Source organism: Rhipicephalus microplus, chromosome X (genome assembly GCF_043290135.1).
Source record: "Rhipicephalus microplus isolate Deutch F79 chromosome X, USDA_Rmic, whole genome shotgun sequence".
Lineage (NCBI taxonomy): Eukaryota > Metazoa > Arthropoda > Arachnida > Ixodida > Ixodidae > Rhipicephalus > Rhipicephalus microplus.
The window spans coordinates 304,087,374-304,111,688 of NC_134710.1; the positions used below are offsets into that span (position 1 = coordinate 304,087,374).

The 24,315-nt window shown below is 44.1% G+C and overlaps 1 protein-coding gene across 3 annotated transcripts in view; it reads left to right on the top strand.

The window, feature by feature from the left end:
• The window catches only part of LOC119161344 (uncharacterized), a 50,037-nt gene that overhangs the window by 863 nt on the left and 24,859 nt on the right, over window positions 1–24,315 (top strand). For all 3 annotated transcript variants that reach the window (XM_037413766.2, XM_037413767.2, XM_037413770.2), the window contains exons 4-5: window positions 1,295–1,481; window positions 17,175–18,257. In XM_037413766.2, coding sequence (XP_037269663.2) covers window positions 1,295–1,481; window positions 17,175–18,257 — 1,270 coding nt within the window. The remainder of the gene's footprint in view (window positions 1–1,294; window positions 1,482–17,174; window positions 18,258–24,315) is intronic.

A 24,315-nucleotide genomic window follows, 5' to 3' on the forward strand; every position in this document is an offset into this window, starting at 1 on the left:
CGCTTCTTTTTTCTTTTTTTTTATCTGCTGCTTCTCAACCCTCTATCCAGCTTTCGCCTTGTTAGCATAGACTAGTCTGCAACAGACTGCATTTTATGGCTAATCGGGGTATGTCGGATATGCTACAGCTTATATATGCCTGGAAGGCTGCTATATCGACGCAGTTGGAGCGAATTAAGCGCGACTCGCGCGTACCTGTAAATGGGACCCCGCATAAGCATTCAGTATTTGGAATTTTGGTCGTTTGTGCTTATTGCGGGTGGGGCCCTGCAAGTGACGGTGGCTGATCGGTGGGGTCCTGTTTACAGGCATATATAAGCTGTAGCATATCCGACGTACCCCGATTAGCCAGCCTTCGGACATTTATTCGTCACATGTACACGAGGCCGAACGATATGTCTTGTGCTGACACAGCTAGGGGAAGCGTAGCGTCCCCGTCGTGGCCTGCGGTCGATGCACGATCAGCTGTGAAAAAAAGAGGAGGGGCGGGGCGTCGCCCTTAATACTGAGCCGCTATCTCTTAATTGCACAGCTGCGCATATAGCAAGAGAACGGGCCCCGACTTCTGTAACGCGTGGCTCATTGCGTTAATTACGTCGCGCACACACTCGCGAAAAAGTTCATCACACTCGCGAAACGCCCGGCGGACGACGCGTCGTTGATTCCTAAACTCTGAGACATGATCTCTTAATTGCACAGCAGCGCACACAGCAAGAGAAAGCGCCCCAACGTCTGCAAGGCGCAGTTCATTCCGTTAATTAAAACGGCAAGCATCGCTCATGCACTCGCAAAATGCACCGCGGACGACACCAAACTCACGCGAGGAAGCCACAACTACAGGGGCGAATTTCTCTACCAAATTTGGCGGCAGTCTGGCAACACTGACCCTCTCAGTCTGGCAACATTTTATGCAATGCCAAACAGAAGTGCAAGGGCTTTTGATATATCTCAAGAGTTTCGAGCAACCATCTCAAATTGCAATGTGGGCACGGGTACATGGCCCTCTTTTGAACCCTGTTTGCTCTGCAGCCATCGTCCTTTCTGTATGTAGCTTTAACCATATGTGCTTGCACATTCTAGCCTATAATTTTGTCCCCTGAATCATCTGGCCACGTGAAACAGCCTTGCTTCATAAGACTGCAATAGCACCGCATAAATACACTTACTGGATTGTGCCTTCATGTGTGTGAGGGAGCTGCGGCAGATTGTAAGGAAATTGTTGATATGTACAAGCAGAAATGTAACGTCCCACTTTGCTGCGATTCTTATTTTGCATCTTCCAATCACTTTGCAGCCACTCTTCAGCTGGAAGCAGCACACACGACCCAACCTTATCGTGATACAGCCTGTGCCACTGGAAGGAAAAGAAGCAGCATCCCCATGCAGTGCTTCAAATTTGGTGTTGCCTCAGGATCGGTGGTGCCCAAAGCAGGGCCAAGAAAGTCCAGCCTCAAGTGGCACTGGCCAATCCAAGCGCAGGGGTATGCTGCCCAGTTGTGCTGCACTTCTCTCAATATCATTGTTGGCTGCCCGTTATAGTTGACTGTGTTGGCATAAAAGTGAGAGGTGATGGGGGAAACCTCGCAAAGGAAAAAAAAAAAGAGCTCAGTTTTGCAAGATGTCATGCCAGCTTTCTCCCATTTACAAGTGTTAGTAATGTATGCTGCTATGAGAAATCTGAACTGTTTTTATTTCATCACTTAATATGTGTATAAATACAAAACAAGATGCAACTATTTCTCATGATGCGGCTTTTGTGTGGCCAGTCGCAAAGGAATATAGTATATAAGTGCATATGATGAGCAAATATTGCTTGGTGCCAGAATGTACTAAAAATGATGTACTTTTTGTGTGAAATCTATGTTTATAGTCGTGTGGTTTGCCCAAAGAAATGTGCATTAGGCTTTTTAGCGTCAAGTCAATATGTGATGTGTTTTTCAAGGGTTTCATGTTCTTGTACAACATAAAGCAGAATGGTTTCTGTGCCGGACAGCCATTCTGTTTTATTATAAACTTCACTGCTGTTTTGAAGCTTGGTTATCACAAGGTACTTCACATATAGCAGTAGTGTTAACACGGTACTTTTTTAAAGAAATGGTTTATTTGGTTTGTCTAAATTGCGAGATTCATCTGAAAACATTGACAGTCAAAAATTAAATTTTTATCTCTCGAAAGGTTTAGCTAAACTTCTTACACTACCCAGTAATTGTGAAATTGAATCTGAAAGCACTGATTTCATGCGAAACCTAGAAATGCCCAATTCTATAGGGATTTCTTCTTCAACATAATTATTAAATTTTAAGAGGTAATAAAAACTTGAGAGCAATTTTAGCACGCTTCACCTTATGCTGCTTGTAAGCGCGCTGATTTATGACACACTCATGTTTATACAGTCGAACCCCACTACAACCAAACTGATGGGGTGCGGAAAACATTTTTTTGAAGTGAAAATTTCGATGTACGGAAATAAAAAAAAATATCGCTGACCAGAGCCAGCAAAACAAAGGAACGTTTATTCTCAAAATTCAAAAAATGTCCGCTGCTTCCTATTCTTTCCCAGCAGCGTCGAGACGTGATTCTCACTAGGCATATTGAGGCCATGCTGAAAAGCACGCTGAAACAATGCCTAGAACCGCTTTCGTGAATGAACCAAACCGTTGCATTAACACCAGCAGCTGTCTGCCGTCAAAAGTATCCGGCAACGCCGAGATGGAAGCAGGGCATCGTGGAGCGGCGACTTTTGCATTATTCTATACCATTCTTATCATCCATCACTTGCGACTAGCTGATATTGTTGATGATGGCGACGAACAGCTGCTCTGATTAGTTACCATACTGGCCAAGCATGAGCATATTGATAAGCATCGGAAAAGGCATCGTGTCGCTGTTGCACCCAGCAGCTGCGTGAAGAAAACCATGGACTGAGCTTCAGCTTCAGATTGTCTGCGGTTCAAAAGCAAGCCAGTGGCGAAACAAAAGCTGGGCAGTCTCATTGCCATCACTATCGAGCAGTGGCGGCGCCCAGTGCTTGAACAGCGGCGGTTTCTGGCGGTGCCAATGCGTGTTTTAGACTCGGTTGACGCATTTTCAGGCTCTGAAAATGGATCGAAATGTTAAAGATGGGGTTTACTGCATAGCAATAAGTATCTGAGCCTGGAATTGCATCGTAAAATTTCGTTGAAGCGGGACGATTGAAGAAAAAGTGTTTGTTATGGCGACAATATTTATGCGTTGACTCCTATAGACTGCTGACAGGGAATCATGAATTTTTCGTTGTAGCAGAAATTTCGTTGAAGCGGCGTTCGTTGTAGCGGAGTTCAACTATACTTGGAAGGCTTTTTGTGGATTGCCTTTTTTTTGTTTTATGTAAATGTTGTACTCTTGTTCACGTAGTGCATTTCCCCTGCAAGTTAAGGGTGATTTAAGTGGTTGCATGGTAGCTTGCACTCTCTTGGAGCCACACTTCAGGAAGGTTCAAGAGGGTGTATTGCACTTGATTGTTCCTTCTGTGCAGTTGTGTGCATTTAGCCAGACTGGTCATGAATGTGACTATGACATGCGACTTTGGTTCATCTAATGCAGAGCGTACTGCAACTACACGGAGAGATAAAATACAAATTAATGGCATCTTCAATCGGTCGCCTCTGTCTCGAAGGTGAACGGATTCAGTGTGGCTCACACTTTGAGTCAGAGTACAGACGCTAGAGCTGAACACCAAACTCGTTGCCGGAGTTAAACCGGCTCATGCAGTGCCTACAGTGAAAATCAGTTTCGTGGTAGAAGCCATGTTGAAGCCAAGCCAAATGTTCTCGAGCTTTAAAACGAAATGGCAGACACATGAATTAAACAAGCCGTCAATAAGGGAGTGCTTAGCTGGGTGAATTGTCGATCGCAGGCACTGCTTATGTCGTTATCGATGTCATAGCTTTTGCGTCTACTGTCTGTGCAGTTTGGCAATGGTGATGGCATCAGCGCAGTGCTTAAACAGGCTCTATTTGACCCACTCACAAATTGTGCAGATGCCAGACGATGGGAACACTTGATATGATAATGCTGCGAACCACCGCGCTGCGTGTGATCACCTGACCGGAAGTACTCGTTCTGTTTCGTCGAAACTGCTTTGAGCGCTTGGCGAGAAAGAACGATCAAAAAGAACCAGCCAATGCTAACCGCACGCTCACTTTCAGCCAGCCAAACACAATGTTGCTTGCGAGAGCACCCTTGAGCACCCCAAAATGACGAGCCAAAGATGCTATAAGAGTGGGTTGATCACATTGACATAAAGAGGTGCTGTTTTATTTCTGGCAGTTGCACTTCAAGAGGAGATGGTGGGTAAATATTCACTGATAATGCGATTTTTAAATTTTCCCAGCACGATATTTCAGCGTTATTGATGAGTGCTTCCATGGAGTGTGTTTGTGCGTACAGTGGAAAGCATTTAAAGGGCCAGTAAAAAACCCCAAGGTCCAAAAATTGTTAACAGAAATATGTGCACTTTTAATTCATGAACATGCTGCCGCAAGAATTTTGCGAATACGTGCTATATTAAAGAAGTTACAGGAGGTACAACAGCGCATACAGCTGATTTCAAATTTCCGCGGGGCCTTGCCACTCTTCTCCTTCAGAGAGGAAGGAAGGCGTGGCCCATCGTCGCGACTCCGCCCACTTAGACAATGTGACAAGACGTCAGTGATTGACGTCATCGGCGAACTTGATCATTTGCAACGCACTTCCACTTGCTGCGATGCCTGGTTGTTTACTCTTTACCCAGTGCCGATGCTTCTCTACAGCCCAGTCGCTCGATTTTCAGCAGACACCGATTTGCAGCAAAGCTGCGCCCTATAACCTGGACATGAAATTGGCCCGATTTTTCTGAAGTTCGATTTTTTTTAGAGCAGACTGTCGGACCATCTGGGAGCAGCAATACAAAACACAAATAATGCGGTTAATAGTGGGTACGCTGATTAACAGGTGGCGCGACAATCTGCTCACTCCCGAAAACTGCGGCTGTGAAGCATCCAGATTTCGATGCAAGGAGCCTGTGGGGATTTCGCAACTCGTATAATTGAATAGCTCAGTCGTAGCAATGGTTGGGAACAGGAACTGTCATTGACTTCACTACTGTTTGTTGAGACCTGGTTTAGACCAATCGACAAGCTGCGTGCTGCGTCACGTTGCTGATCACCTAGTTGTGGTCACTGCACATGGAGCATTGGTCAGGCGTAGGGAAGGATTGCGGGAATCGTTTTCGAAATGGAGGCTCTGCGTGGCGCGCAGCTCTGTAATATTCAGAAAACGTGATCACTGCGTTGTACTCTACGAATTACGCAGTTTGTTTGAGGGGTGTAAAAAGAACGTCGGAGCTGTTGACTGGCCCTTTAAAAATAGTCTGAAATGCACCCGATCCTGCGACTGCACCGAGGTAACTCAAAATTTAAATGGCATTTTCTCCAAACACTTATTTCCGTCGGAAAAGGAACATTTTCTCTGTAACGATTGCAGCTATCAGGTGGAAACTTTTATGACATCTTTCTGAATGACATGTGCCCTTTCTGAAGCAAAAGAATAGTGTTTCTACCATAATTGTATTTTCTACGAAAGTTTTTCTTTTTTTTAAAAGCCCAAAAGTTCTAGTGATGAGACGACATAATTGGTATACAAGTAGTGGTCATGCCTACAATTATTATTTTGCTTTAGAAGGATACCATGGGCACATATGATAGCCAGAAGAGATTTCACCATTTTACATTCAAAACCTTTTTCACAAGTGTTCCTTCAAAAAATAAAATTAGTAAAATCATTGTTTTATTTTTTAAAGCTGTATTGCGTTTTTTTACAATACAGTTTGCAATACAGTATGGAGATTCTTCTAATTGTTCAGAGAACATTTAGAAGAATCCCCACTAAAGCAACTTGCAAAATTGTGTGGAGTTTGCTTTGAAAATAACAGAGCGATGAGCAGTAGTTGTACACCCATCCCCCTTTAAGCCAGACAAGGTGTATGGTACCCCGCCGCGGTGGTCTAGTGGCTAAGGTACTCTGCTGCTGACCCGCAGGTCGCGGGAATGAATCCCGCCTGCGGTGGCTGCATTTCCGATGAAGGCGGAAATGCTGTAGGCTTGTGTGCTCAGATTTGGGTGCTTGTTAAAGAACCCCAGTTGGTTGATATTTCCAGAGTCCTCCCCTACGGCATCTCTCATAATGATATGGTGTTTTTGGGTCGTTAAACCCCAGATATCTAGGTGTATGGGGGTGGTCTGTGCAGCGTACAATAATCTTGCTCGTACTGTTTCCTTGTTGTATGCCTGGTACAGTGTACTCTTTTTAGAGTGAACTTCAAGGGACACTAGGAAATGTTCACTTTTTTTTTTTTTTTTTTCGAAACACTTTTTGGCAATCTTTACGGTTTACCCGCGTTGTTTTTGGAACTTGTCATGCACAGATCTGGATGAAGTTTTGCCCACAGGTGTGAGGAGTGCAGTGATCTACTCCAAATCTCAATATTGCATGTGTATGTTGGAAAACTTGCAAGTAAATATTTACTGGGGTTTGAGTAATATGGACTTTCGGTGTTTGATTCTTTATTGTCTAGTAAATAATATGTATGCGGTTCTTGGTTTGTTTTCGGAATTCTACTGTTCAGTTGGAGCAGTATGAGTCATCATTGATAAAAAAATATATTGAAGTTCAACAATCAAAAAAAGGTGGCTACAAGGCCTTTGTTGGGCACTTTTGTCATGGTGCAGAACAAAAAGTATGAAGCTCGCGAGAGAACTAATTGTATATTTGAACTAGGCTAAAGAAATCATTGCTCTAGGGTGAAAATTCAAAAAATAAATGTAGCTTTGGCTATCATCTCCTTTTAACTGAAAGTTCATTAAACTGGATTTCACAGGAATGCAGAACATCGGGCACAGCAAGAAAGAAAAGAAAATTTACATGTGAAATTCAATTTATTTTGAAAATAATTCAATTTTCATTTGTGCTGGTGCCCTTATAGTTCAGAAAAAGACAAAGCTGTCCAGAGAGCCTATCCTGTGCCTCTGGCACAGATGGTTGCTGTGACATGAAGTCTTGCAACTTTTTAATATATCCTACAGCCTCAGCTGGAGATACGAGATTTGAACCTGTCTTGGCCATTACAACTGTTTCGTCACACATTTATTTCGGTTTTGGACGAACACTGGAAGCAATTTCCAAATCTGATCAATCTGCATGCGACTTGTTTTCGTCTTCTGCATGGCTGGCTGCTTGGCCTCGGGGGGGGGGGGGGGGGGGGGGGGGCAAGTTGATATTGCACCACTGTCGATGTACGAGCGATTTGAAGGTAGCAGGAATTGGCTACACTAGTGTTTATTACCCGTGCCACAGGGGCAGAGAAAATGGCATTTACCTCCTAATGCCTTCAGATTGAAGGTCATTCGCGCGGTGCCACACAGATTAACGAAATGGCATTCACCCAAATGCCATCCAAATGCCATTCGTCACCTAATGCCATCGCCAGAACTCATTCGACTGAGAAATGAGTACTCTCGACGGCACAGCTGATGAATTAATTGTATTAAACGACATTTGATTTGACTAATAGGAAACGTTTTGCGTATTTTATTTACACTAATCACTTAAAGAACTGCTTAAAAACTTCTCTTCGGCTGGTAGGTGCTGTAAAATAAATGAGCCAGGCGCCATTTTCTTTTTACGCTGCAGATCTGACTAGCTTTGGCTTAAGTTGCTACACGGTTGGTTGCAATGTCTTGAAACAAAGTAACGAACAAACGAAATCAAACGGCAGTGTAATATGCTTATTTATACTGTTAATTATTATCGGATGTGTATGAAGCATGTAAACGCTTCTTTATTTTTTTATTGCTACTCACTCAATGCTCACGAGGAAGGTGCTGCGATCGACATCATCAAGTTAAATGTCATTCGCTTTGGACACGGAGCTTTGGACGTGTAGCAGCGCCACCGAAAAAAATGTCATTCGGGAACTGAATGCCTTCGCTACTGAATGTCATTTTCTATGCCCGTGTGGCACAGGTATAAGAGTGGGAAACATCGTATGGATCTCAAAAATGAGCCCGACACAGCAGATCAAGTTTGTTCAACTGGAATACTCACTATTCAGAAGTTCGTTTAACTGAAAGATTTTTGTGTGAACTTCCTAGGGAAACTGTCGGAACTTTTTCAAAAGTTCGTTATTCCAAAATATTCATTAAGCCGACGTTCGTTCAATTGAGAGTTCACTGTATTTTCAAATAAAAAATGGCATGCAGTTAGACACATGTCGCAGCACTGTGCATGGTGAAGTAGCAAGCGCACGGTTTTTAAAAGAGGGAATGCAGGGCAGCCAGATGACTATTGGTTGCACAGGCATATAGTCCACATTGGCAGGGAAGCTAAATATGTGGTTTGATTTCTTCTGACATGCCTTACAAGTAATTACTTCGAAAATTTATGAAGGTAAATTTTTTCCCAGGCAGCTCTTCTAAACAACCACCTAAATTTGCAGGGTGGGGGGGATATAGCAAAAGATGCGCGAGATGCTTGGATAATTGTCACTGCTTATTATAGGCTGCTTGGCATGTTACAGTAGCCGACGGATTTTCGGACTCCTAAAATTCAGGCTTGTTAGATAATTCAGACTTCATTAATTTGCCGTCAAGGTCCCTATAGCAGTAATTCATTTGAGACCGATTTGTGGACGTATGTATGCCCTATAGTTTCGATTTTCCAGACCACATCGCTCGTTTTGAGCGATGTCGTTTGGTTTTGAAAGCCACCATGTTGGATTTTTCATTGGCTTTGTCAAGTTTGGCTTTGGCTTTTAGGGGCTAGTTGCATTGCCTCCAAAACTGGAAGCATTCACAATCTTCCGCTTTGCAGACAGTGTTCAATCTTCTTTAGTTGGCAAAACTGTCTAGGGGAACTTTTTTTTTTTCAGTCAGCCTTATCATCATCATTGATACGCTGGCACTTTCTTGTGAGATTGTATTTTTTTCTACGAAGGGAAAAAAAAAAAGGTTTTTTCGGTTGTCATTCTTCATGTGGTCATGTTGGAGTTGTCTCAAGCAGTTTTGAGACGTGCGGGTTGCATGTTCTCTGCTGTTGCGGTTGCGCAGTAGCACACGGGAGTTAGCATGCTCGTCCTGAAACACGCGGGCTCGATCGCAGTTGCGGTGATAGCGTTTTGATGTTCGTTTCGAGGTTTTTGACCTGCATGTAAATGTAGGTTCAGAACCCCTTATCATGTCCTTGAATCCAACCAGAGAGGCAAGGCGTTGCGTGCATCCTTTTGTGAGCGACATCAAGTTTTATTTGCTTTGTGCCACGGAGCCACCAGCTGTGCTGCCCGCAATGGTCGGCGACAGCAATTGACAATGCACTGATATTGTTACCGTAGCACAGCATGAAGCAGGGCATCATTGTAGTTTAGTTTAGATGGTTCTAATCCAAATAAACTTCATTTTCATGTCTTGACCATTTTTTGGAACTGTTCAATTTTTTGGACTATTTTTCGGAGTCTGCCAGGTCCGGAAAATCGGTCGGCAACTGTACTAAAAGGGGCCCTGCCGCACATTGCCAAGTAGTCATGAAATGGAAAAGGTCGTATTGCCTTGCAAATTGACCGCCGCTAACATTTGTAAAATCTGTTAGAGTACGAACGAAGTTGCAAAGATTTGTCGCACTATGCAATTGCTTTCTCTCTTCTCTCGTCCTGACGAAAGCACTGGAAGTTAAGCTGGGAGGAATAGCACGGGGGAAGAATTAGGTCGTGCTCGCCGCAAGACCTTGAACACTTTCTTTTTCTTTTTTTTCTTTGTGCCGCTTTTCAGTGCAATCGCAGACATGTTGCGACCTCCCACGTCAGCCCCAGTAACACCCGAGCCCGCCATGCTCAAACCAGCCAATGGCGTAATATTTGGGCCTTTAACTCGATGATTTTGAAGTATATAAGATCATTTGTTGGGAGAAGGAAATTCGATTTTAGTTGACTTGGAGAATTTATTGTAAATTCTAGGCCACTTGCTGCGCTGTAATATTTGGCTCGCATGTTCTTGGGAGCCTCGACCACTGATTGGCAGTGATGACCATGCTGAAAAAGTATTGCAGGGCCCCTCTAATATCGGTGAGGAAAGATATTGAAGGAAAGGAGATGCATTGTCATCCAGCTGGGAGACTTGACACCCAAGAGTATGTAACCCCTAATATACTGGGGAAATCCAAAAATGTAAACATGACGCTAAATGGCATACTTTAACAGGGGCCTGCATGGAGAATATTTCTCAAGAGGTCAAATTGCATGTTAAGGGCTGTGTTGGGCAAATACAGTTTAAAATAATCTATAGGGCAATCTGCAGCTAATTAAAATGATGAGAGAACTTAAAAAAAGGCTGTTTGATGGTGTCTACTAAGATAAAATTTGAAAATTTCGTTCATAGCCAATGGTTTGCAGCACATTTGTAAAAATGAAAAAATATATTTTCGGAGGTAGCAAGCAATTGTAGTAGGCATAACCAAACATGTTTATCGCTATATTTAGGCTACGTGACTAAAATGGATCTGCAGACAGTCGCTCTACGATTGTTCATAATGGCAAAAGTTAAATATGAATGTAATGATCATAATGCAGTGCTAAACCTGCTTGAAGGGTCCTGAACCACATCTTGGGCTTATGAAGGGCAAACACTGTCATGAAAATTCTGCTGAATTTTGTAGTCATGCGTGGTGCGTGGCGTTTGCAAAGCAGAAGAGGAAGTTGCCACTTTCTTTAGTGCCCTCTCCATGTGGAGGCTGTGTCCTCACTCACTTCGGTGAATGGGGCTGCCAGCTGTATGCTATCAAACATCAAATGGTGCAAAAAATCAGGAGTGGTGTTTGAATTATGTACGCCTGTTGAAATGAGGTGTCACTAGGTATAAGTAGCCACACTGGTTGTTTTCTGAAATTGCAGTTGGAGTGAACGCGGGCTTTGCATGATGTGCTCTGGAGAGCGCATCATGCAAGGTCATGGCGCACGTTGACGTAGCTTCTTTCCCCTTGCCATCCCTCCTTGTGTAGCTTTCTCTATGCTCATTGTGAAAAAAAAAAAGAAACTGCTTGAAGCATGCTACAATTTTCTGTAACTCTGCTTTTTCTCGACAGATGCGAGAAATCTGTGGTTATTGACTCGTGAGGCAGTTAACTTGGATACTGAAGTCATTTGTTGATTCCTTGAAAAAATAGTTCAGCACCACTTTAAGAAAAAAAAAAGACGTTGAATCCTGCTACAGTGAAATTTCCTCCGTGAAAACTTTTCAAGTTCGTCAATTACCAATAAACTTTCTCTATGAGTGCTCCCTCGGGGGCTGTCATGTCGCCATCTATACTGCTGTAAATATTGACGAATCGCCCAAAAAACCTCTGCCAGGGCAGCAATTCCTGCTGTTTCACTCCTGTACAATAGTCCATGAAGGAATTGGACCAGTGTGCGATCTGGTCTACTTTCTTTGCAATGGAAAGTGAAAGATAGTTGCTTCCCAGTTAATTATTTTTTTGGGGGTATATCTTTTATCAAAGCTTCTGCGAGAAATAGTATAGGAAAAGGACTTTTTTTTTAAGATTGCCCCAAAATTCCGGTGGCGACTCGGCAATATTTGCAAGGGCTTGTGACATTGTTTTCACTGTAGCTGGGTTTGGTTTGCAAGACGTGTCTTCATCTGAGATGTGCGTTCTGCGACTGCTCATAATTTTTCACCAGTTAGCCTGTCTAGAACAGACCACGCAGCCATTACTAGGCACTAACAGTGTGTAAGCAATGTTAGAATTGCCTTTCATCCTTAAGAACTTTGCCACTTTCAGGACATTGCAATGAGTTGCAGTGACAAGACAGCTCATTGTTAACTATTGGTGTGATATTGGGTGAAAATCACATTTTTCTGAAGGCACACATGTAGCCAGCACGTACTGAACCAACAAAACTACGCATTGCGGCAATCACTGCAAACGAAATTTCAGTTATATTGACACAATCGTATATGGCAACCACTGAGCTGCGAAGGTATGTGTGCACACGTGCGCAAAGTCAAAGCAATGCTGCTTGGATTATCCACTGCTTACAAAACTATGGTTGCTGTCGAAACGATCATGGAAGGCAACTACATAGCGCCGAAGTGCTTGCTAGTCAATGCATACATGCATGCATACATACATACGTACAGTGGTGGTCAAAATTTTGCAGACTATGGGAGTGCGTGTCAACCTAGGGTGCCTCGATGCGCGCGCCCCCGCTCGGGGTGCTGCCACCTTTTGTACTGTTCCCTCCGCCATTCTAGTGCCTGCAGCATCTTCGCGAAGCTGTAGAGCACACTTGCCAGATTTGTTGGACATGTTTTGCCTCGATTTTGAGTTCCTCGGGGCTACAACCATTCGCGTTAAGCTAGTGGGCCACTAAGCGCCAAAGTGAAACCTGTATGCAGCGGGAGTGATAATGGCGGCCGCCACAAATGTCTTCACTTTGAGCGGAGGAGCGGGCATGGAGGCACTCTATGTCAACCAGCACCGCTGTGCCTTCCGATGGCTGCGTGCGAAGCTCGAAAATGCGCACTGCGCCCCCTTTTCCATCTGCCAGCGTGCTCGTTCGCTTTAGCAGTGTGCACACTGAAGCGCCAGAAGCAGCGCATGGTGTCACCTCAGCTGTTACCACGGAAACACAGAGCAATGATATCGTGATGGAAAAAAAAAACGTGTAATTTGTACTGGCAGTGCTCGGCATACGCTGCATTTTGTGCTGTAGTCCCAGACAATACACTATTTCGGAACATTGTGAGAAATTCCAGCGTGCATGTCTTCCACCAATGAAAGCTGTTCAGTAACCCTCTCACAAAGGTAGATTTTCAAAAAACTGACGCTGCATGGATGTTTTCAGCACCGCGAAGCGTCTGGAACTTAGGTGTAGAATGTGGTGTGCACATCAAGCGCTACCTGTACGACTTGGTCTTTTCGTCGCGATATCATCGCACGGTCTTTCTGTGGCAACAGTAGGAGTGACACCTTGCGCTTCTTCTGGTGTTCCGGTACATGTGCTGTCTAAAAAAGGGAACGAGCAGACTGGCTGGTAAAAAAGGGTGCGCACTCTCGAGCTTTGCAGGCAGCCGTTGAAAGGCGCCACGGTGCTGTTTGATGTGCGCTTCCATGGTCCGCTAAATTTTGACTGTCACTATACATATATACATGTTAGTTAGTATGTATGTAAGTGGTTTATCTGTAATAGGCAAAAAATCTTGTGTTTTGCTCAGAATACCAAAGGATGCAGAGTATTGGGATTGAGTGTATGCTGCAGTCTTCAGCAACTTATGGCCAGTCTTCCTGGGCATTGGGCTGCCCAGACATCCAAGCTTATTTGGCTTATGTTAGGTACTTCATATAAGAAATACAAAGGCATGAGGGGCAGACTAGATGAGGTCGTTTTTCCAGGGAACACATTGCTTCAAGTTAAGCTTCTGCCAACAGTGGCTGTACTTCCAGAGATACACGAGTAGAGGCACCTAATTTTGTATACTAAAGGAAAATATAATATGTAATATGTATAGAAAAACTAATCTCCTTTTGCTTTGAGACAATAATGTAAATATTTTTTTTATTGGCTCTTATACCTGCATGATAGAAGGGAAAAAAAAAGCCTTTACAGTGTTTAAATAAATGTATGGCAAAAGGTTACAGAGGTCTTCACAAACGTTGCGACTAGTGTAAAATCAAGAAAAGCTGATCGTACACTTGTCGGACAAAACTTAAGAAGCCTGCTCTATGTCCCCCAAAAAGCAAGATGCACACAGGCCTGCCCCAACAGAACCCACTACGCACTGTCATCATGAGAGTTACAGCTGGTGAGCCTGCCTTCGGAAAACAAATCCAAGTGCTTGAGTGGGACTAGTTATTTGGTCATAAGGGATTGGCTGCCATGCTTCAGCCGTGTGGGCGGGGCTTCTCTGGAATCAAGTTGTATTTGACTATCTTAAAACTAGAAATGTGAAAAGATATATTTGCTGTTTCTGTGGTCCTGCCAGAAACCACATTTACCACATTGTTTTTTTTCCCTCTATTCTTTCACGTAATTGAAAGATAGTCTATAGGGCGAGTAATGGTACTGCGGCGCGGTCTGTATAATTGAGCACATTAAATTTATTTGTTTGGTGGCTATATACATATTAGCAGAGAGATTGATACAAAGCAGATGTAGCAAGAGTGCAGTAACAAGGTCGTAATAAAATGCCGTTGACCATTACTCCTAAAGCAGTGACGTCCACTTGGTTCGAAGAATGCTTGCACCAGTTGCACCAGCACAGTGGCTGTATTGTAATAAATAAAAATGGAATTCAGCTCTCCTGTCCAGCAAAGACAAAAACCTGGCACTTTTACTGTTATGTGAAATATAATGCAGAGAGCCGATCAGGTCATTGATTTTTTTTATTCCGAGCATTATAAAGGATTACAAAGTCAACCTTTGTATCAAAATAGACTGTTAGTCTCTAATAAACATCTTTATTTCTTTCGTACAAATGTGCTCTTCACAACTACATGTAAATGTGAACCAGTTCCCCTTTTTCTCAATATGGAATATTTTTTAGACACAATGAATTAGGCAATCTTGATAGCCACAGTGTGTATGTTTCATGAAAATAGACCTCGTCAATACATCCATATACAGAGCGGCATGTCCGTTTATTGTTTTTAACTTGAGTACTTTTCAACTTCGAAGCTTGGCATGTCTGCATTTTGGCTAGGGATTTTACATTCTAGTGCAAAGTGTAGGTATTTCAACACAAAAGATAGTAATCGTGGCGGGTCGCATGAACTTTACTACCGAAACCGTTGAACGAAGGCAAAGAGCAGCAGCGTGCTTGAAGCTTCGCAAGGATGTGCGTGGCCGGCACACGCACTGTTTAAATTCTGGTTATCGCTTGCCACAATCGCTGTGGACGTAACCGCGGTTGCTCTTGACACAATCATGTATTAGACCATGTAACTGACAGAACTCTGAAAGTGCACGCGCGTCCAACGCTCGACCAGTCAAAGCAATGCTGCTTTCCACAAACACTGCGGACAAAACCGTGGCAAATGTGATCATAGATAGTAAAAAACGACTTGGTTTTGGAAACACGTGCACCGCCAGCGCACGTGGATTGAAAACATTGAAAGCGGAACTATGGTTTCCTGTAACCACTGTGCACAAAGCTGCGGTCGCCGCAATACGATCACTAGCAGAGGGCATGCGGCTAATGCATCGGTAGATTAAAGGCAATAAAGACGTAAAAACAGGCTAGAAGAGTTTTGGCGGTCCTGTCCAAAGAATCTAGTAACATTGTTTCTGTCGATCTGCGTACTTTGCCTACACATTGGCATTCAGTTGCCTTCAAGCGAAGCTTCGACCCGCGCTTTCCGGGCAGCCGGCTGTGCAGTCTCATCCGTTCACGCGTGTCCCAGGAAGGCATATACCAGTTTTTTTTGACAGAAATAGATTTCGCTAGTTGCTTTGATGATAAGAAACTTCGGAAGATACATATATTTGCACACACCCTTTGGGACTTGCACCTTCTGCTATAAATGGGGGACCCTACCCTCGCGTGTTCGGTCTCTCCAAGTCATTATAAAAACGCAATGCCTATGTTTATGAACACCCCCCCTCTGTTTTTTTTTCACGGTGTTTTTTTTTGTGTGTGTATGTCCTAGCAAAAAAAAAATTGGCCACGTATCTTCATGTTACACCGCAAATGTCGTCGAAAGACGATAGTCTTGCGTCTGGGGAGGGTGAACAAAACGTTTATTTGATGTTCTGCGCAAGAAAATCAGTGAATGCTATTCTGGAGGCGCTGCGTTAGAGTGCCTTGAGCGTGCAGCGGAGGTGAACAAGCGCATCGAGTCACGTAACACGTGAAACATGAGCACTATCTGGCAATTATCCTGGAATTCGGGGTGCGTGGCGCCGTCTCAGAGGTTATAAGGTGTAGAACGCAAGGCGACGGGTAGGTGCCACCACCGTGTCGTCTTAGCAAAGCGTTGGAAACACTTGTCATTTCGTGCAAGGGTTGCATGGCCAGCGCAGCGTTATAAAGACTACGATCCTTAAAATTACTTATGTATGCCTTTTCTAGTAAAAAATACGCATATATAATATTGACATGTTGTTATAGTGCCTCAGATATGCGCAATAATTGCTTTTTAATTGACAATCGCACAAATATGAATGCTGAACCTTGAGCAATATTGGAGGGCGCTTCGGATGGGGTCGGCCGTTCGCAGTATCGTTTTGTCACTTTAATGCCGTTAAGGGTGGACAAACACACAAATGTACAGACAGACCAAAATTTTCTCGTCGAAGGTCCCCAAAAAAGACTATCGTCTCTATAAGGGGGGAATAAATCCACATGGCCCTCCCCCTCCCTGTTGCAGAAATCTCTGATTCGGAATCCTTGAATTTGGCAGTTATGCCGTTGATATATGGCCTCCACTTCTGCCAAAATGTTCACGAAGATTACAGTTGGGGGGCCTGTTCTCTAATTTTACTAATATTGTGTCATGTCGTACAAGAAACGAATTTTGTATGCAAAGAGGCTTCAGTTTTCATTCATTAGTATACATTTTAAAGTCTTCCAGTTCTGAAAGAATAACAGTGTATACTTATAGCAAGCTTAGAATGTGCTTACACTGTTTGAATTTTGCTGTTGTCTGTGTGAAGTGCTTAAAGATAAAGCATTGTTAATGAAGTGTGTACTTGCCCCCAACCTCCACCCTCACTGTTGCATCTATGGAACTTTTACACATTCTATACACAATGTTTTTTTTTTTCCAACTCATGGGCACGGTCATCTTGAACTGATAAGCATTTGTTTTGTAGATTTTCTATGTGACAATATGGAATGATCCTAGTCATAAAATGTTGAATGTGCCGGCCAAGCGATTTCATACGTGTGATTTCACCGTAGCACTGTTTGTTTATTTGATACGAGTAATAAACTGCAATGTTATCAGTCCAAGATGGTGGTGCTTGAGTGCATTTGGAAAACGGTGTATAGTTGGCAGGTTGGAAGGTATGACAATGATGAATTTTTCTTTCCTGCATGTCAAGGTATATTGATTATTGTGGTTGTTCTCACAAGCATAGTCATTTAGTTGCACATCTCTTCCTCTCTTTCTAGCATCCGGCAAGTTCAGTCACTTCGAGTCCAGCTCTGAAAGTGAGGAAAGTGATGATGACCTGCTGCGATCTGGTTCTGCATTATCCCACAGTGATGGTAGTATTGATGGGCACAGTTCAGACGATGAACAAAACTCAACTCAAGCATCATCATCATTTAGGTTTACACAAGATTGCCTTGACAGCTGTCTAAGTGAGTCCACATCTGACTTGCCAGCATTCTCGTCCCCCCCGCCTGAAGCGACTTCGGAAGCTGGTGCGACCAACTCTGTGAACTCTGTGCATAAATCCAGTGATGAATGCAGCCCTGCACATGATGCAGAGGGTAGTTGCAGTGTTGTCAATGTTAATGCCATGGCCAGTGCTCATTTACAGGCAGGTGGCAACAGCTTGGCTAAATGTACCACAAAGGATAATTTGTGGCTGGTAAGCAGAGCAGAAGCACATTTTCATGCTGGGCATAAAAAGACTTCTGTAGTGCCAAATGAAAATTCTCCAGAAGTGATTTTTGATTATTCAGGCTTGCGCCATCAAAACAGTGGCAACGTAAGTCCTGGGAGGCACATAACGCGAAAAAGCCGAGCTTTAGAAGAACTCCAGCAGAAACGTGATGAGGAGAGGCTCATAAATGGTCTCTCCTCTGATGGTCAAAGACCTCTCCATCTTTCTCCGGAAAACACGAGAGAAGATAGACTAGTGCCACCTCCACGAGAGAGGCACAGCTCCCGGGAGGGTACACCAGGAAGCACAAGAAGTGTGGACAGCCAAGACCGTTCGGCAAGTAGCGTCTTTGAAGCTCGGCGGCGAAAGTTTGAGTGCACTGTGCCAGTGAACCCGGTCGGAGGAAAGATACTGCTGCTCAGACAGGGCAGGACTGAGGACCAAAGCCCACACCGCGAAGGCTCTTCCCCCATCTCTTCTCCTTGCGCTCAGACGAGATCACGCAGCAGAAGTGCAAGTCCCCCCCTGTTGCGTTCTGTGCTCAGTGTTGTAAAACGTGGACCATGTGAAGTTTCGCCAGCATGTACCGAATCTAAGAAGCATAGATCTGGAAGGACAGTGGAGGTCATTGTACGCAGTGTTGGTAAGTTGGTCTCATTGTTCGACGTAGTTTGTGTGCAAATGTCTCCTACCTTCCAAATGACCCTGCAAGCTCGCTGGAAATGACTTACCTACCAGAGGGGCAACACTTCTTGTTAGCTGAAGGGTAGGGTAAGGGACAAACAGGCCGTCCATGCACAGGTTGGGTAGATGGTATTCTCGAGGCCACAGCATAATGTCAATTTGAGATAAGTTGTAATAGCTAGGACTCATAAGGGTCTTATACTTACACTATCGCCGCAACCTACCAGTGACTTGCTATGTTTAACAGTATACGGTTCAAACTTGTGTTATGCAATGGAGAAGTCAAAAAGGTCTTGTTGGTACCAATTTAATGTAGCTACAGCGTTTCCAGAGTAGGCAGGCTAAAGGCAAAATTTTTTTTTTCTCCTATTGAGAGTGTAGAGCGTTTGGTCTGAGTTGATATTGACCGTCAAAATTGTTTAGTGAAACCTCTGTGATACTATCACAGCTCTTACGAATTTCGGGGTGATACGAATTTTTCTTTGTTCCCAGCCAGGGCCCACTGGCCCGCAGTGGGAATAAGGTTGTTGCGAACCGATGTTCACCCCACAACAAATGATGCATAGATTTGTTTGGTGTGTCTGCGCTGTCACTGGAGACTCGCCAATCAAGTGTTAGCGCAGGCATGCGTGCTGCACCGCCAAATCGCCAGAATCACGGTGTAGGGTGATTCCATGTAAGATCAAACAAAGCATGGCCGGTTGGTTGATCTCTTGAATTTATTCCAAATTTTTTATATTGTTGCCTGATGAGTGGAAAGAAGATTAACTATTGGTTCGACCGGAAAGTTTTTTTTGCAGCGTAATATAGTGACAAAGAGGTGGAGTGCCACGCTTACATGCTATGCTGTTTTTTCTGACTTTGGCGATACATTACACATAATATATTGAAGCAATGTTTAGCTAAATAAATACATATTTTCACTTGCGTTCAGTTACTTTTCGCTTCTCTGGGTGATGCACCTATTTTTTAAAATGTTCTCAAAATCGACCCAGAAAATGTTCTCTTGCCTACTTTGCAGGTCTCCTTTTCAAAAAGGGCATACAACAGAGCAGCAAAAATTCGCATTACATTCTCAGCATGCTTATTTATAAAACTGCGAAAGCTTATAACAGTAAAACTTTTCAGTAAAGACATACAATCATGCTAACTTAAAGAAAACAGCATACATTGAAAAATTCTCAGGATTTAAAAAAGTTATTTTTTGTTTATATTTCTTAAGCTTTCCCCACTTATTCTCTTGCACATCAGCTTTCACAATTAATAAAATTATGTTGCATGATTTGGTTTCACTTGCAGTTATGGCCCGTCGAGTAAGGTCCTTGCGCAAAGATAGGCCATTGTAGATCGGACTTCTTTCCCGTTAAGTGTGTGAAATGCAGGCCTGTTATTTTGTTTCTTAAAAGGTAAGCAGCACTGATATAGCTGTAGACTGCTCTGAAAATGCCAATTTCGGAATGATTTGGTCTCGGGAGTGGTCATAAGTGCGGGATTACCGAAATGCGCAAGCGCGCGCATGCAGTGTGGCACGTTCTGGCGCAAAAAGAGCCAGCCAAATAAGGCCCTTGCACAAGACAGCACATCATGACATTTGCGATCGCATATGGTTTTTCAGTATGGCATGGTATTGTATTGAATAATTATGTCTCACGACTGCTAATTAGCTGTGATAAACATTGTAGTAAATGATTCAAAATCAGTGTTGCACATGTGGGGTTCCCTGAAGCACTGCGACATCAAGGCGTGATGTATAAGTCAATAACTGCGAAAGTTTTGTTTCTTTGCCATGAGCTTCTTGCGCTTCGAAAGGTAGTATGCAGAATAATTTTGCTCGGTGCTCTACTTTGCTGCCGTGAAAGACACTGGAGCAGAACGAAGCGCAAGTGCTATCTTACGGTGCCATCCATTGGCAGATTCGGAGCATTTCCGGTAATGCTTTCTTCTGCTCCATGCGGAGTTAGTCTATTCCATTGGCAGATTGAGAGTGCTCCCTGTGTGTTTCATTGGCAGATCTGGAGCAGCTTCGTCGCTAGATCCACTCCACGGAGCAACTTTTTCTACTCCGTGAAAATCGGTGGATTCGACCAAAAGTCACAAGCGCCCCGTGCCTTGATACGATGCCAACTTTGGGCGCGCCAACAAACGCTGCTCACGTTGGTTGCACCTCGCGTCGGAGCTCACGTTTTAGTAGTCCAAAGTCGCTGTGTCCAGCGTGCCCACTCATGCAAGAAGACGAACTCGCAAATTGCCTTCCATTCTGACCCTGTTATTTGCTCCAGAGGGAGTGCATGTGTTCCATTTGTAGATTCCCTTCTGTTGCCCTCCGCCAGAGTGGAGTGCTCCAGCGCAGAGTTTGTCGGCCACTCCAAATCTGCCAATCGATGACACCATGAAGTGTGAGCTGCGAACTGTGCGCACAGCCAGTACACGTCTTCTGCTGCTGTCATCTGGGATGGGCCGGCACATCGGATTATATATAGACCTACTTCATGTTTGTAGACAGTGCTGGGCGCCATCGATATATTTAGGTTTTTTTTCGTAGCGACGTCAAGGCGCGTTGGCTCTCCTCAGCCGTCCCAGCTCAAAGCTCCCATGACCGTGACAACAGGTGCAGCAGACGCAAAAGCTGCCTCTGAGCGCTACGCATTGGGGCTTTCTGGGTGCCTCCTGCATGTTTACAAGCGGCGACCTCAAGAGTGGAAGTTGGACCCTGAAATGAACATATGAGCCATGTTAATGAGTAGCTCTAGTGTTTATTACCTCATCAGAACATGGTGTATTTTAACAGCGAGAATGTGGCTCGTTTGTGAAATGTGATTGCTATTGCAAGTCTACACCACAGCTGTACATTTTAATTTGCCAACTAATGCAATAACGACAGACCAAGTTTAGAGAGGCTCTAGGGTACAATATACTAATGCACAATGTAAAAATCCGCAGATAATTGTGCCGCATAAGTTATTCATGAAAGCAACAAGGGTGATCTCCACAATGCTTTATTTCATGGTACACTTCTGATAATGCTTTAACTACATCCTGTGGACAGCGTGGTTTTGAACCTGTCAGGTCCGTGCCTCAATTAGTATGCTCAAGTCCGGGTCCTCGAAAGACTTGCAGACCGTAAACAGACTCTGCAAGTTTCTCGAGTGCTGTTTTTCTGTGAATTCTCACAGGCATGAAAATCTCATGAAAAGCACTGCAGTCGGAACAGCTCTGCCCGGTGTATTTGCGTCAAGTGTCTGCCCACGCAGAAAGAACCACATGCTTGGTGACCGAGTGTCACCCTTAGTTCACACGAGTGTAACGAAAACCTTTTGACTTCTAAGACTTCTGCAATTATATAAACATTGGCAACTGCGAAAAATTCTTCGCATATCGCAATGCTATTCACAATGTTGACATGCTTTGACTTCAATGTGCCCGCTATGCCTCCACAGAAGGCTTTTTGCAAAAAATGCAATGCGGCACATTACAATTACAAATGCTTGTCAAAGGTAATCATGTTTGCTGGGTTAACCGCTTCAAAAAATAACTGTAGAAGCGGCGTTAGAGGCAAGCTCTCGTATTTTACAACTGCGGCTAGTTTTCTTGTGGTGGTCTTTATGAACTTGAGAGAGAGAGAGAGAGAGAAACTTCATATTTTTTTGTGCCTTCCTTCACAGATGACCCTGACAGCTCATCGGGGCACCGTATTTTCTTTGTGCGATGACAAACAGTGCACGCACTAGCGAAAACACAGCAGCAACTGTGGTTGGCGCGGCGGCTTTTAAAAAAGTATACCACGCGAACCTAACTGCCCAACAACAGTGCCACCATATTTTCGTGACCAGTCCGGGGGAATTCGTTTACTCTTTTGCGTTTGTTTCCTTATGATTTGGCTGCTGGAGTGCCATCTATATGGTTTTCACTGAGATCAATTGGCGCAGCACAGTTTCTTTGGTGAAAGTAGCTGTTGTCCATGTGTGGGGAGCGGGTGCTCGCAGCGTCCTGACATGAATACTCGTGGTGCTTCCACACAGCTCCACTGAGGGAACGCAGTTATATTTCAACTCCTGCATTAACACATTGAAGTGTTTCTTGTGTGGTTGCCGAATGCAGCCGTGGAACTCGAGATACAGTCAGCGAAACTGTGACCTTGGCCGTTCACCTCTGTTTACGCGTCAAGCACGTGCGTTGGAATTCTAACAGCCGTGTCAAGTTACATCAGCCACATCAAAACGCTTTTGTTTAAATATACCAATTCGTATTGTAGACGTGCTTTTGTTTATGTTTACTGTGAACACACAAAAAGTGCAAACAATGTCTGCTACATCTGCACTTTCGTCTCCGCCGTGTTAACAGCGCGTTACTGCGATGTGAGCTTAGGGCGGATAAAATAGTGACGCTCCATTGCACATGCGTTGGAGGTAACCCCAGCTGTATTGCGATCTATGCATTCGAGGATACGAAAATTAGCCTTCTTTACACCGGAAAATGCCGGACTTTGCGTGCATGCTCATTTGGTAATCCTGCATTCATGGCCACTCCCGTCCACAAATCATTTTGAAATTGCGTCCTCAGAGCAGTCAGCAGCTAGTTCAGTGCTGCTTGCTTTTTAAGAAACTGAAGTATTCGCAACTTCATAAAATGCTTCATGTGCTGGTAACACAAGTAAAAAAAACAAAGATGAAAATAGTTGCGCTTAACAGGGTTAACGCAGTACGGTGCTGTGCAGAAGTTTCTTGATTGTGGCCTTGGATCGCATTGCTTCGTTGAAGGCAAAAGGGGGCTGGCCGTGAAGCGCCTAATACTCATCGGTATAAAGGAGTTAATTGGTGAACAAATGGAAATAGTTGCGCTATGCATGCCAACATCGAGCCTCTTCGGCAGACTTCACCAGATAAAAACCTGACTAGTGAGCCTGAGGTTCAACAATGCAACTGCTCATGTGTAAAGGGCACCTCGTGAAAGGTGCTAGCACTTTCGCGCTGCGTTGCTGCACTGTTATTGGCAAGGCCCTAAAGACCACCTCTGGTGATTTTTCGATGTTAATGAATCTCAATGAAATTCACTGGGTACGTTCATTTGCACGCTTGTGTCACCCTTGCCAAATTACAGGCTTGAGAGTTTCTAAATTTTTTTCAAATGAGTTTTATTGCTTGCCTCCAAATGGCCGCCTCACTTGCCAGAATTAATGGCATCATTGTGTGTGTGACGTTTATTTTTGCCTGGCAGAAGTGACTAAACAGATATGCCCCGGCAGCGTCTGCTTGTCTGCTATGAATTGTGTGGGTTTGGCTGGCGCTTCCTTGGTTTTGCGTGCGATTTCCTTTTTCATGTTGGTGGGCGTGGAATAGGTGGCAAGTGGGGCTGCGTTGTGGGCTACATACGATTCGTCATATATTCACCATAACAGTGTAAGCGTTTTACCCGATCAGTGCAGGCACAAACTTGAATGGCGTGGACAGGTAGCGCCATCTGGCGGCATTTACGTGCAACCAGGCAGGCTTGCGCAAAAGATTACGCCGCGCATATAAGCGCACTCAGTTGAGTTTCGGTGTTGGGGTTTTTCACTAATTAAAAATTATTTTTGAATTTGTAGAGTATTGCAGCTATCGGGCACGTGATTAGGGAGTCTCGGGAACATAAAAGCACCATTATCCTTACATGGTCAAAAATTCGCTGGAGTTGACCTTCAACAGTTTTTGAGGTAACCAGGCTACGGTTACCGGCTACGGTTGTGCTACCGTCTGCATGTAAAGGGGTGAGACAGCTGCGCATATTGCGCATTTTTGATAAGTTTTTGTTTTTTTGGGCTAAGCTGCTCCAAAAGGACAATCGTGAAAATTGCGCTGAATTGCGCCGAAACGGCCTCTAAAGCAAGAATTTACATGCCAACCCCAAATTTCACTGTGGAAAAAAGGCTGAGTTGACTGCATGATTTCCCGAGCGCTAGGAATACCGGGAAAATAAAACTCGTCCAAGCGTGTTTTTTACTTTGCACCTTTCTGGTGACGAAGGTTCCCGTGGTGCCGATG